Source organism: Malus domestica, chromosome 11 (assembly GCF_042453785.1).
Source record: "Malus domestica chromosome 11, GDT2T_hap1".
NCBI classification, from domain to species: Eukaryota; Viridiplantae; Streptophyta; class Magnoliopsida; order Rosales; family Rosaceae; genus Malus; species Malus domestica.
The window spans coordinates 7,608,775-7,622,419 of NC_091671.1; the positions used below are offsets into that span (position 1 = coordinate 7,608,775).

A 13,645-nucleotide genomic window follows, 5' to 3' on the forward strand; every position below is an offset into this window, starting at 1 on the left:
ATGTAGAAGTTGGGCCTTTGGGGCCTGTGTAAATCGAACCCAACCCAGAGAGAGACAGGCCTTTGGGCCATCCAACTTGGGCCTCCAGCTCGGTAGTCTTAATCCCAACTCGAACCCATGAACCATTGATCGACTCGGACCCGTTAACCGTTGACTGGTTCGACCGTTAACTTAGTCAACATTGATCGTTGACTTTGACTTTGGTTTGTTGACTTTTTCTGGTTTTGTTCAGAAACCTTCTAGGCTAATTTCGACGTCCTAGAACCGTTTTTTATGTCCGTTTTCCCAAATTCAATTGTTTGAATATAGTTTTATTAATTGGACCATTTATGTGCTTAGGGGCAATTATTTGTGGTGTTTCCATCTTAACTAGTTTGCGTGGCTCTTCGGCAGCGAGGTATCTGTGATTGGACCCTTTCTAAAATGCATGTTTTAATAGTAGAAATGCATACATGAAAAATATGATTTAATGATTAAGTTTTATGAAATGTTTTATGAGATATTATCTTACTGAGAATATATTGAATTATCATATTTTATCGAACTAATGTTCTTTGTAGTATATATGATGGATGACTATATACTGCTTACGAACATGCTTTTACACACTTTTTTATAGTATATATGATGGATGACTATATGCTATGAAGATGATTTTGAGATATATGTATTTATATTTTGGGAAATACTATACTCAATGTTTTTGTGTGTATCTAGTGGTCACTGTTCTACCTACGGGCAATGATACTTATATTGGCTTCGGCTGGGCGTAAGTTGGTGCCTGTTTGGCAAATGTAGTGTTCTGAAGGAAATGTTCTAAATGAGGAGTTCTCTATGCCTTCGGGCGATATTGATACCACTAGTTAGCACATTATATACGTGATATTTAAGGTTTTATGGCATGCTAGGGTTTCAGAAACCTATTACATATTATATTATTGAATTTCCATAAACCTTTAGGGGTTAGTATGTTGATAATTATTTCATTCTTATATGTATATCAACTTGGTCCGCTCTTGTTTGTTTTGCACCCCCTCAGGACTTAGATTTGAGGTGTAAAATCCCGGCATCAAGGCACTTCCGCATCGGCATCTTCAAGTCTTCTTGGTGTAGGACCCATTCCTTCATTCATTTAATTTTATATTATTTCGTTGGTTTTTACATTAAAGTGACGTGAATTAGAAATCTCATTAAGAGGAAGTCTGGTTAAGACCAGCTGAAGATCCGAAATGACGATGCCACTTTGTAACATGTGTTTCCCTAGGAATTGGGAGCAGAGTCGGATCTTCATCGGAATGTTGGGAAATGAAAAAATCTTAGTGGTACGAGTTGGTTAAGACCAACTGGAAATCTAAGCGGTGTTGGACTCTGCGACATGTGTACCCTAGGAATGGCGGGCAGAGTCATATCCTTATGGAAATTACTTGAAAGTTCGTGTTAGAGAAAATGAGTAAACGCTAGTTGTTACGAAGTTTAGTAAATGGTAGTTTGGTGGGATTGAATCAATGTTCTTGGACTCGTTTCCACTGAGAAAATTCTTGTGGATCTTTAGAACAATTCTCGGTGATTGTTCTATCAATAACTTTCTTGCTTACTCCAATAGCGAAGTCAAGTCCCCTAACCTTTGACTGTCAACTTCACATCAAATTATTCGAACGTTGTTTTTTACTAGAGTATAGAAATGTCAACTGCACTATTGTGTACCACCTCGATTGTGCAAGCGTAGTTGCTGAATACCTCGGTAGAAAAAACACACAAAGCTCAAAGGGGATATAGGTTGAATGTTTTGGCTTCCTAATAATGAGGCATGGTAGATCAGCAGAGTAATGCAATTGCATATTGCGATGATTAACCAAATAATCATAAACAGTGACTTCTATTTTTGCATCTTCACTTTCCTTGGTTATTTGTTCCTCAATGTAAAACTAGATCATACTGTCGTACTGATGTTTTTTACTACCCTTCCCGCCAAGCCCATTCTGATCATGTAAACCTAATCGAACAATTATCTAGTAAGACCGTATTGGATTAGAAAACCTGAAAAGCCAAATCTACTAAAATCATATAAATTTGTCAGGAGGTTCAAAACATCAAATTATTTCACGAGTTGCTGGACGAAGTTGATTGACAAGTTATATTAATAGGTGTGTTTTTGTGGATGCGTACGCCCAGTTTCATATCGATTCAGACAGGAATGTTAGGAGTGTAACCTTTTCACAAGCTTACCAGAATTACCGGAAAGACTTCCATGTAGATGTGAGCTTTGAGTCGTCTTTTAGTAAGAGAATGATGAAGATTATAGCGCAGGTGGTCAGCGAATTGCATCATCAATCATTATCTTCACGCATAAATGAATAGTCACCACTCATTATTTTGCTGCAATTCATGAACATCATATCGTACTTTAGTAGTTCTTTCCCAATGATATGATGCCTATGAATTGTAGCAAGATAAGGAGATGTGTGCGCTTCAACGCATCTTTCCAATGTTTCACTCCAAGACCTTATTGTTCTTGAGTACGTGGATGTCAAAACACTTTTAGTAGATTTGATTGGTGCGCTCTGGAATGGTACCACATCACGGTCAAGGCGAGAATCAAATGATCTTTTCACACTCTCATGTTGCTGAGCAAAATGGTATTTTGGCACTTTTGGCGACATGGTACGAGAACTTTTACAGGCAACACCTGTTGACAAAGGGATTTTTGCGAACTTGTATCTGGAGGATCGAATTTATGATGTGAGAAATTATGCACCCTTAAGAAATCACTGCTTGCTTACTGAGACAATAATGGGTGGTTGATATCGTGGGGAGCTGACTGTGATATCGATAGCTTATTCGTTGGATCCGTTAAGCATGTGGGCAGGTAGACCCATCTACGGTAGATATTACTGAGTAGTCATCGTTGGGGCTCGACCCAAAGACAATTTTTCTCGTGGTACATGACGTTACATATACGTGGGTGAAACCCACTTTCATTTTCGGTTTTGGTTTTTAGTACAAGTATTTTAACTTACATATTATAGTTGTACGTGTTTTCTGAAGTTAAACAAAAATTGGTCGAGTTATTTCCACTTTCACTGTTGAGTTCAATACGAATTATTCGACCTCTATGTTATTACTTATCTATTTTGACGTTATCATATTTTGCATACTTATTTTTGATGTTTTCGACTTTATATCTTTATAAAGTATGTTTTCTACTTTTACACTGATGGGGAAAGAAAGTATGAGCCTGGAGGCACGAAAGATGGAATCATTGCAACCTGATCACGATGGTGTGGCATTTTCCCTTTTCTACAACTGCTCTGACTTGATTTCTTCTATACATATATATTTTCTTCTCCCTATTTTCAAGTTTTTTAGTGTAGCAAGTTATTTTAAATTTCGTGACAAAATTTTATTTAATGGGGGTAGATTATGACAACCCGTCTCAATTTATTTTGTGAGTTTTACGGAACGGAAGGTTAGTCTCGTAATTTCACTTTGGTTTTAAAAATGTGTTTGAAAGAGGTTTGTTTTGGACCTTAAATGGTGTGACCAATGGGGACCACCCTTAATTTTCTGTCCCCGGTTCCCTTCTTCCCCACTTGCCACTTGGCAGATCCCTACCCATTTCCTTTATCTTCTCCTCGAGCACTCACTCTCTCAGCTCTCTATCACTCTCTCTCACACACTCACCCTCTATCCCTCAGACTATTTCCCTCACCCTAATTCACTCACACATCAACACACCCAAATCAAGGAAAGCAACGACGACGGCGACACCACCACATCTACCATGGTAGCATTATCCCTCTCCCTCGTCTCTGTGAAGAAACGGGACACCTAGAGGGCACCCAAACCCAGACTCCAGCGAACCCAATTGTTTTGAGCAAGGAATTGGCCACCTCCGACTATTCCACGATGATTAAGAGGTAACAATTTTTTCCCTTTCGTCTCTATTTCATTTTGGTACCTAGATCGAGTCTTAGGTGTAAGCAACAATGTCGACCGAAGCTTGGGAAGCTCCGGCCTCCTTCCCTAGCAAGAACAGGTAGCCAAGGCCCTTGGGCCGAGGAATCTAAGGCCTTTGGCTTGCTAAACCCTTAGCCCATGACCAAAGGGTTTCGGCTCGTGAGCTTTAAACCTAAACCCTTTTTATTTTTATTTATTTTGTTTTCTTTTAAAAATCCAAAAACAATCGGGTCATGCTTCAAGCCCAGCCCAATTGAAAACCCTTTAATCCTTTCGAACCTAGGCCTTAGGGTCGTGTGGGATTTGGACTTTGAGCCTTTGCATCAGAGCCCAAACCCTTGTAGCCCCAAACCCTTTAAAGCAGGCTTTTGGGTCGTGTGGAAGTTGGGCCTTTAGGGCACGTGTAAATCAAACCCAACCCAAAGAGAGGCAGGCCCTTGGGCCTCCGACCCGGTAGCCTGAAGCCCAACCCGGTTCGACCCGAAATCGTTGACAGACCCGGACCCGTTGACTGTTGACTTTGACTTTGACCGGTCAAAGTGGACTTTTTGTTGACTTTTTCGGGTTTTGTTTAGGAACCCTCCTAGGTTAATTTCGACATCCTGGATCCATTTTTGACATTTGTTTTCCCAAATTCAATCGTTTGAATAGAGTTTTATTAATTGGACCCTTTATGTGCTTAGGGGTAATTATTTGTGGTGTTTTTGTCTTCTTTAGTTTGCGTGGCTTTTCGACGGTGAAGTATCTGTGAGTGGACCCCTTTTTAAAATGAATGTTTTAATAGTAGAAATGCACACATGACAAGCATGATTTAATGATTCATTTTATGAAACGTTTTATGAGATATTATGCTTACTAAGAATATTTTGAATTATCATATTTTATCGAACTGATGTTCTTTGTAGTATATATGATGGATGACTGTATACTGCTTACGAACATGCTTTTACACACTTCTTTATAGTATATATGATGGATGACTATATGCTATGAAGATGATTTTGAGATATATGTACTTATATTTGGGGAAAGACTATATTCAATGTTTTTGTGCGTATCTAGTGGTCACTGTTTTGCCTACGCTCATCTTTCTCCTTTTACCATACTTTAAACATACAAACTCCATAGTCGCTGCCCTTCCTCCTACTGGAGGCCGGTGGCAATCCCTCTCCCCATTTTGCTAGCCTCCCTCTTTTATCTTCTCATAGATTGTGACTTATCTATTTTTTGTCTAAGTATTTTTGTCAATAAATATCTCCTTGTTGAGATTTTTTCAGTCCTTCTTCATGATTATTTTAATTTTGTGTTCGTATGTTATTGGCTTCTTCTGTGCAACTTTGTTGAAATTGGTTCATTGATTGTGTTGCACACAAAATTAGCTTTTAATCTGCTATAAGGTGTTCGTCTAAAAGTGATATTTTTTTTTTTTAAAGATTTGAATGAATTTTTAACTAATTATAAACAATATATGATACTTTTCAAAATTTTAATAGAAGTCGAAATCTATATAAGGAAATTAACTATAAGCACCGTCTTATTTGGCAGCTCGGACTGTACTGACTATTTCTATTAGATATGATAAATAGCCACCAGATAGTACTGAGTAAATTAGTCGAGTGTTTGGTGTAGTATCAGACTAATAACCGTATTATTTATACTGTGTTTGATTTTATACCGGATAGGAGGAATCAAACTTAAAAAAAAAAAAATTAAACTTAAAAAACAAAACAGAAACCATCACTTTTGTTCCCAGATCTCTCCGCCGCACCCCTCAAACTCCCTCAATCTCTCTCCCTTCTTCTTCTTCCCCGACTACAGAAGAATCCCAAATAATTGTTCCCCAAATCTCTTTGTCGCACCCCCCCCAAACTCCCTCCCTCTCTCTCCTTTCTTCTTCCCCGATTGCAGAAGAATCCCAAATAAATTCAAACAGCCAGTTGCGGAAGAATCCCAAATTGAAATCATCTCTCCGCCGCACCATGTTTCTTTGCAAGACCCAGTTGCAGGGGAGAACAACGAGTAGGCAATGAGGAAGGCCACAAGGAGACGAGGACTAGGAGAGCAAAGATGGCGAGAGAAAGTGACGGCGACAGAAAACAACGGTGAGAGAAAGCGACGGGGAGGACGGCGATGGTGAAAGAAGGTGACGGGGAGGACGATGACGCCGAGAGAAGGAGAGAGAGAGAGAAGGCCAACTAATAATCCGAGCATTTTGGTTGGTTTTATTAATCCGACGTATACTGTGTTAAATAAACAGACCAGTTAAATTAATCTGGCGCTTATTTAGTACGAGTGAACGCCAAACACCCACGTCTGTATAACTAGTCCTATTCGATCCTTTATCCGATCTGCCAAACAGGGCCTTAGTGGCAGAATATATAGATGCAACATCTATTGAGACCACACCAGCAGTAGGGGACAAAAAAAAAACAATGTTAGCAGCTCGTGCAGCTTTGAGAAGAGGATGAAAGTTGGCACAAGAGGTAAGCAGATTCAAGATTGGTTATGAATGAGTAATCCTCAGCAGTGTACTCTAGAGTTGCTTTCGGTATGACAATCCCCACGTTGTTTATATATAACAAGACATTATTGAAAAGGTTTAGCATAACATAACGATTTTACCTTATATGTATTATTGAAAAATGCAAGAAAATTATGTGTATTAAACATAAAAAGTACATACATACGTGTAGATCTTTGAGTTTTAAAAAACATACAATTTTACGAATTAATGAAATTTGAAACGTGTACAACAAACAAATTTATTTACGAGGGGATGTTAAGTTTGTTATGGAAGTGTGATGATGATTCGTGATTCATGCACATATGTTATTTTAACTAATTAGTCTTCTACCTACAAGGATGTTGAGTTTGCCATCAGAAAGTGATGAGACCTTGTTTATAAGCTCCTCTCTTTGGGTTTTTGACTTGAAGACAGATCCGGCCTCGGGAGTTGCGATGGACCTTGTTTATAAGCTCATCTCTTGGCTGAATGGAAGTATTGACCAAGGCAACTGGGAGGTTTTCCAGACCAAGTGGGAGATTTGTTGAGAAGGTGCGGATTTCAGTTTGTGTGAATGGTCTTGGGTACCGAGATCAGCCAATAGAGCGGCGGATTTTGTGGTGTCGCATGTTGGAGCGGAGATATGCGACTTAGTCTGGGTTCAACGACCCCCATCTTCGTTTATTCGGAATCTGAACAAGGATGGTCTACCCTGCCCTCCAACTTAGCTTTTGTTAGATGTGATTAAGGTGACATTGGGGGGGGGGGGGGGGTGCATACGTGTCGTAGTTTTTCCCTTAGTCCCGTTTATTTCTGATGTTGTTTGCCCAAGGTGGCTTTCTGTACTCCTATTTGGCTTTGGCCCTAGTGAATGATATTTTCCGATTATTCAAAAAAAAAAAAAAAACACACTATGCAAATTGATTGTCCAATTTGAATTTGACTAAATTATATTTCATCCATTTTCAACATCGTACAATGTCTTTCTATTTCGTACAACTTCTTATTCAATCATTACACGATGGTCCAGTAGTTTAGGACGAATTCTAAACTCGTATTCGATAAAACTCGTTCTGAATTTGATTCATAACACTGGTGAATCATACACTATAATTTTGGAGCTAGAAAACAAATGGAAAGTATTAGAGAGTGGGAGAGAACTTTGTGTTTACAGTACCACGTCCAGAATGAGATCGATGTCATTTTGGTTAATTTTTTAGCAAATACTACATTTTCTTAATGCAATCTTGTTAATGGTAACATAATGAGTTTAATGCTCACAAGATCTCAAAAATTGCATAGCATGTTATTCTTCCACAAACAGTTCAAGTACTTTTTAAACCAAACACATTTTAAACTATTTTTAATTAACATTGTCATGTTTGCAAGCGCTTTAGTTATTTAAAAAGCATTTTGAATTGGAAACGGGCCCTACAACAAGCTAGACATATGAAGTTTTGAGAATACTTGATGAGCAAGTTGTCCAAACCACATTTATGTAATCTTTGGAGGGTTCAGTTGATGGTGCTTAAAGCGTTTTTCTGACATCTCTCATCTAAGTTCACCTCACAACTTAAAATAATTATTTTTTAATTTTTAATTGCATGAAAAGAAAAAAAAAGGGACATATTATTACATGAAACATAATAAGATTCCTATCTTAATTTTTTTTCTAAGAACAAAAAAAAAACCTTGTATCGTTGACCATTGATAGAGACATGCCGTCCAGTAATCCAGAAAATTAATTTTATGGAAAACTAATGAAAATAGCTTGAAAACTTTGAGTTTTAAAGATAAGGACAAAATAAAGAAAAAAGTGAATAGTACAAGGATTGACTTTTTAATGTAAAAATATGATTTTTCGTTAAAGTGAATAGTACCACTGGCTTTTCATTAAAACTCCCTTAATTTTATGATCGGCTTTGTAAGGAAAGCGAGGATGTGCGATGCTTCTTGAGGAGTTTTGTTGTTTGTCAATAAAATCTATTTATTTGAATTTCCTGCTTCTAGTACTACCTACTGCTTGAAGTTTGAACATATTATAGAAGCATTTTTTATTGTTCTAATCGTACATGTAGATCATTTCCAATGAACTGGCAATCTTGGTGTGTTGTTTGAAGGATGTTGGAGTCTTCTCTTCATCCCGTTTTGGGGTTGTCTTCGGCCGATCTCAGGCATCTATTGAGGGCGATGGTTTGAGATGGTGGGTTGGTGGCGTTTTGGCAGTGGTGGAGTAGCAAGTTGCTAGGATTTGTTGCGGTTTTTTCTTTTGTGGTGAGCTCAAACCTTTGTTTTGGGCCATTTTTGCGTTACTCTGAAGGTCTACATCCACGCTGTGTGCTTAATGTAATTGGATCTCTTTCTTTGTAATTTTGTTGTCTTGGCAAAAATTTTACCCTAAAAAAAATCTAGGCTTGAAAGCTCTTCCAATATAGCGAAACTAAACGTCAATAGACCAAATGTTTGACAATCTTTTATTTTCTGATTTAATTAGAACATTAATGATGTCACCAGTTTTCACATACAATAAAAGCACACCACTTTGGAATTACTAGATACGAGATTTTTTTTTTTTAGAACTGTTTCCAAGTTATGCTCCTTGGAAGAGCAAGCCATTGACAGTCACCCCGCCGTCGACGATAATAGTTTGCCCAGTAATGTAAGAGGCTGCAGGTAGGCATAGAAATGCTACCACGGAAGACACCTCCTCTGGCTCTCCAGGACGTCCTAAGGGGCACCGAGAGTTTATCATCTCCAATTTCTTTTCATCTCGGAGAAACTGCGTGCATAGAAGAGATAATGGATGAAACGAGAATGAATGTGTAGGACACATATATTACCGATGATCTTAATAATTGGTCAAGCTCTTCGTAAACAAATTAATTAAGACTAGAAGTATGATGTAAACTTGCTGTCAACTTTTCACCAAAAATCTTGCTGTAAACAAGTCAGGTCTAAAATTGAACCTATACTTGAATAAACAAAAGACATGGACTTTTGGCAAACCCCAACTTTTTATTCTAATTTTGCCTATGGACTTTTGGCAGTCTCATCAATGAAATACTGATTGGCTTAAAGTTATGAGATGATTGTAATACAAGTAGTTAAAAGAATTCACTCATATATCTTAAATTCAATTTCGATTTTCCTTCCAGAACATCGATTGTATTAGAAAAAATGAAAATAAACAGCATGCACAAGAACGTGACCAGGATAATCTTACAGGTTCAACGAGGGGAGTCGTGATGAACCAAGGTGCCACACTGTTGGTCCTTATGTTATCTTTCGCCCACTCACATGCCAAGTTTTTTGCTAACTGATTCATTGCACCTGATGAGATACAATAAGGAAAAGCCACACTTTTGTCAAACATTAAAAATCACACACCAAACAATGTAATCAAATTTTAGGGGTTTCTCGTCTCAACCTCTTATGGTTTAAAAAAAATAAAAAAAAATAAAAAAAAAACTAGCTGCTCCTCTTTCTCCTCTTACCAAACCCTAAATCTTCAAACTTCATAGTCGCCAGCCTCTTGCTCCGACTGGAGGCAGTGGCAAGCCCTCTGCTCATTTTTCTAGCCTGTCTCCTTCATCTTCTTATCGATTGTTGCTTATTTATTTTTCATCTTAGCATTTTTGTCGATAAGTGTCTCCTTGGTGAGGTTTTTTGTGAGTATTTCTTCGTGAGTGTATTAATTTTGTATTGGTGTGTTATCGGCTCCTTTTGTGTCTACTTTGTTAACACGAAATTCATGTTGTGCACAAAATTAGCTTTTAATCTTATATAAGGTATTAGTCTAAAAGTGATAAGGATTTGAATGAAGTTTTTTTTTACAAATAATAAACAAAATATGTTTTATTTTATTTTATTTTATTTTATAAAGGTCAAAATTACATAGGGAAATTAACTAAGCACCTTTAGTGGCAGAATATATAGATCCAACACCTGCTGAGACCACACCAGCAATAGAGGACAAAAAAACGATGTTAGCAACTCCTGAAGCTTTGAGAAGTGGATGTGTAAGTTGGCACAAGTTGTAAGCAGATTCAAGATTGGTACTCATTATGAATGAGTAATCTTCAGCTGTGTACTCCAGCGTTGCTTTCGGTACGACAGTCCCCACATTGTTTATCTATAACAAGACATTATTGGAAAGGTTTAGCATAATATAACAATTTTAGCTTATATGTATTATTAAAAAATGCACGAAACGTGTACATCTTTGAGTTTTAACAAACCTACAATTTTACGAATTATTGAAACGTCTACAACAAAAAGAAATATTTACGAGGATCTTAAGTTTGCCATGAAAGAGTAATGATGATTAATGATTCATGCATATGTGTTATTTCAATTGATCAGTCATTTACTTACAAAAATGTTAAGTTTGCCATCAAAGAGTGATGAGACCTTGTTTATAAGCTCCTCTCTTTGGGTTTTAGACACCACATCACAGACTGAGCCAGTGACTTGAAAACCCTTCTTCTCCCACTGACTCAGGCAGTCATTAAGGTCAACTTCATTTCGGGAACAAGTATGCACAATCGCACCCAGCCCTGCCAATTCCTCCACTATCGCATACCTAAATAAATACTAAACTAATTTAACAAACAGCAGTAAAAAAATAATTCAAACCCATAATTCTAAAAGAGAAGAAAACATGGGATAAGTGGAGAAATAAAATGAATATTGCATTGCATGTATAGGAAAATTGAAACTAAAAGAAGATTAATGTTCTTGAGTATCCAAATTTAGAGAAGCTAACCCAATTCCTTTGGTTCCACCAGTGACAAGAGCTGTCATTCCACGAAGAGACCATCTCCTTTCTCTGCTGCTCATCTCTATCTGCTGTCTAATCTCCCTGTCTGCCTATATATATACAACCTAGCCTTCATGCACGCGTGTGAGTGCGTGCGGAATGCATTTTTTGAATCACAATGTGCTACGCGTGATTTAGACATTTTAAATGTATTTATATGCGTAAATTAACAAAACGAAAGTCAAATAGTTGAAGTAAATGAATAATCTTAGATCATGCTAGAAGAAACCCCTTATAAACCAATTAAAGCAACTGAATTCACATAATAAAATCGGTCTCTATAGAATTTACATTAAGAATAGAGAAAATAATATTTAATAAAAAATTGATTGAATCACATTATTGCTAGCCCATTGTGAGGCTAAACTCACCCTCTCTCTCTCTTAGTGTAGATAATATCGTTTGTTAAAAAAAAACAATCATTTGACAACTAATTTAATGACATTATTATCTGCGTGCGAAACACTTTTTTTATAACTTGCATTACATGCCTTTTAAGAATTATATGCCTCTTAAGATGTTTTGAACGTGTTTAAAAATAGATAAAATAATATTTAATAAACAACTGATTGAATTACATTATTGCTAGCTAATTGTGAGGTACTAATTAAAAAAAACATAAAAAAATTAATTCAAAAGGAAAGTTAAATATTTGAAGTAAATGAATAATTTTAGATTATGCTAGAAGAAACCCCTCATGAACCAATTAAAGCAGCTGAATTCACATAATAAAATCGGTTTCTATAAAATTTACATTAAGAATAGAGAAAATAATATTTAATAAACAATTGATTGAATCACATTATTGCTAGCTAATTGTGAGGCTAAGCACACCCCCTCCCCTTTAGTGTAGATAACGTCATTTGTTAAAAAAAAAACAACCATTTGACAACTATGTTAATCACATTATTATTCGCGTGTGAGAGACCTTTGTTATGCCAACCCCCTCTCTCTTAGTGTATATAATATCGTTTGTTTAAAAAAAATTATTTGGCAACTAATTTAATGTAATTTAATCTTATTATTATCAGCATGTGAAAGATTTTTTTTATAACCGGCATTACATGCCTCTTAAGATGTTTTGAACGGCTTGGTGACACCAAAATCACCATTCACAACATCTGATTGAATCACATTATTGCTAGCCTATTGTAAGATATTAATTTTTAAAATAAAAAAAAACTTTACTAATTTATCATCAGCACTACGCGTATCTTAAAATGTTTTAAATACAATATTCATGATTTTTCTTATTTTTTTATTATATTTTTTTCCCCTTCACATGGGCACCATCAACTTTTACTTATTCTTTCATTTTTTTTTATTCTTTTCTCTCTTCCCACTTATATTTATATTATATTTTATGATGACCAAATTACCAAATTACCCCTTCATTATTTGATATATTATGTTGGGTTGCTTTTAGATTTTTTGGATGAGGGGCAATTTTGTCCTAATATTTTTGTTGAATGGGGTGACCCCAAAATTTTGTCCCGATGCGTGACATGCACTATTCATACATTGTTCATCTCAATTTTATATATAACTAGCCTCCATGCACGTGCTCACGCGCGTGCATAAGGCTTTTTTGAATTACCAAATTACCCTTACATGATTTGATATATTATTTTGGATTGATTTTGAATGTTTTTGGCTGATGGGCATTTTGGTCCTATTCATTTTTTGTTGAAGCCGCATGACCCCAAAATTTTATCAGTATGCGTGACGTGACTCCATATTGGAGCCCTCGCTTTCTATATAAAAGATAGATAGGTCGACAATTATTAGTTGATATTATGGTGGCCAGGGAAAAGTAAGATTTCCTGCTGTCCACTAATAATTTATCCTCAGCAACTTGCAACTTTTTGTTTGCTTGTTTGATGTGGCAAACTAAGCAATTCGTACACAGTCTTTTAATTTCATACAACTTCCGATTCAATTGTCACGGGGTAGTCCAGCACATGAAGATGAATTCTAGGTCCACACAACATGTTTTAAATTCAATTCATCAACGTTGATGAATAATACAATAGTGACAGGATGATGTTGAAATTCCACTCGCTGCTCTCCTTTTAAAAGATTAAATAAAATACTTCTAATTTCATACTAATACCATACAACCGTTAATCAATTTGTCTAATAAGTCGTTAAGTGATAATGTGATAAGTGCAGAGCTTACATTCTATTAACTTTGAGTCCAAATTTGTGCCCCATGGTTAAAACAAATTAAAAGAAAAAAAAATTAATTATTATTAATGTAAAAATTAGAAATCATTTGCAATATCATTAAATATTTTATTTTATTTTTAATTTGAAGCTCAGATCTTCATCTTCCTCTCCACCCAATGCAGGTGACGATCCCCCTA

At 36.3% G+C, this 13,645-nt stretch overlaps 1 protein-coding gene across 2 annotated transcripts; it reads right to left on the minus strand.

Moving 5' to 3' along the window:
• Nucleotides 1–8,911: 8,911 nt before the first annotated feature.
• Nucleotides 8,912–11,406, minus strand: LOC103449528 (tropinone reductase homolog At1g07440-like). 2 transcript variants are annotated; one of them, XM_070807755.1, is made up of 5 exons: nt 11,226–11,406; nt 10,835–11,042; nt 10,376–10,592; nt 9,684–9,790; nt 8,912–9,239 (listed from the first exon to the last, which is right to left on the minus strand). In XM_070807755.1, exons 1-5 carry the CDS (start codon nt 11,297–11,299, stop codon nt 9,051–9,053), a joined length of 795 nt encoding a protein of 264 aa, XP_070663856.1. In that variant the 5' UTR covers nt 11,300–11,406; the 3' UTR covers nt 8,912–9,050. The 2 variants fall into 2 exon arrangements, with proteins under 2 accessions (XP_070663856.1, XP_070663858.1); XM_070807757.1 differs by having other exon boundaries at nt 10,871–11,042; nt 11,226–11,383.
• Between the last annotated feature and the right edge of the window lie 2,239 nt (nt 11,407–13,645).

What these genes read in the sequence shown, in the direction of transcription:
- LOC103449528 (XM_070807755.1), bottom strand. Translation starts at nt 11,299, where the DNA reads ATGAGCAGCAGAGAAAGGAGATGGTCTCTTCGTGGAATGACAGCTCTT. An exon ending in ATGGCAAACTTAACATTTTT is followed by an intron (nt 10,593 to 10,834) that starts GTAAGTAAATGA and finishes GTCTTGTTATAG; the next exon opens with ATAAACAATGTGGGGACTGT. An exon ending in TATATATTCTGCCACTAAAG is followed by an intron (nt 9,791 to 10,375) that starts GTGCTTAGTTAA and finishes GTATCTCATCAG; the next exon opens with GTGCAATGAATCAGTTAGCA.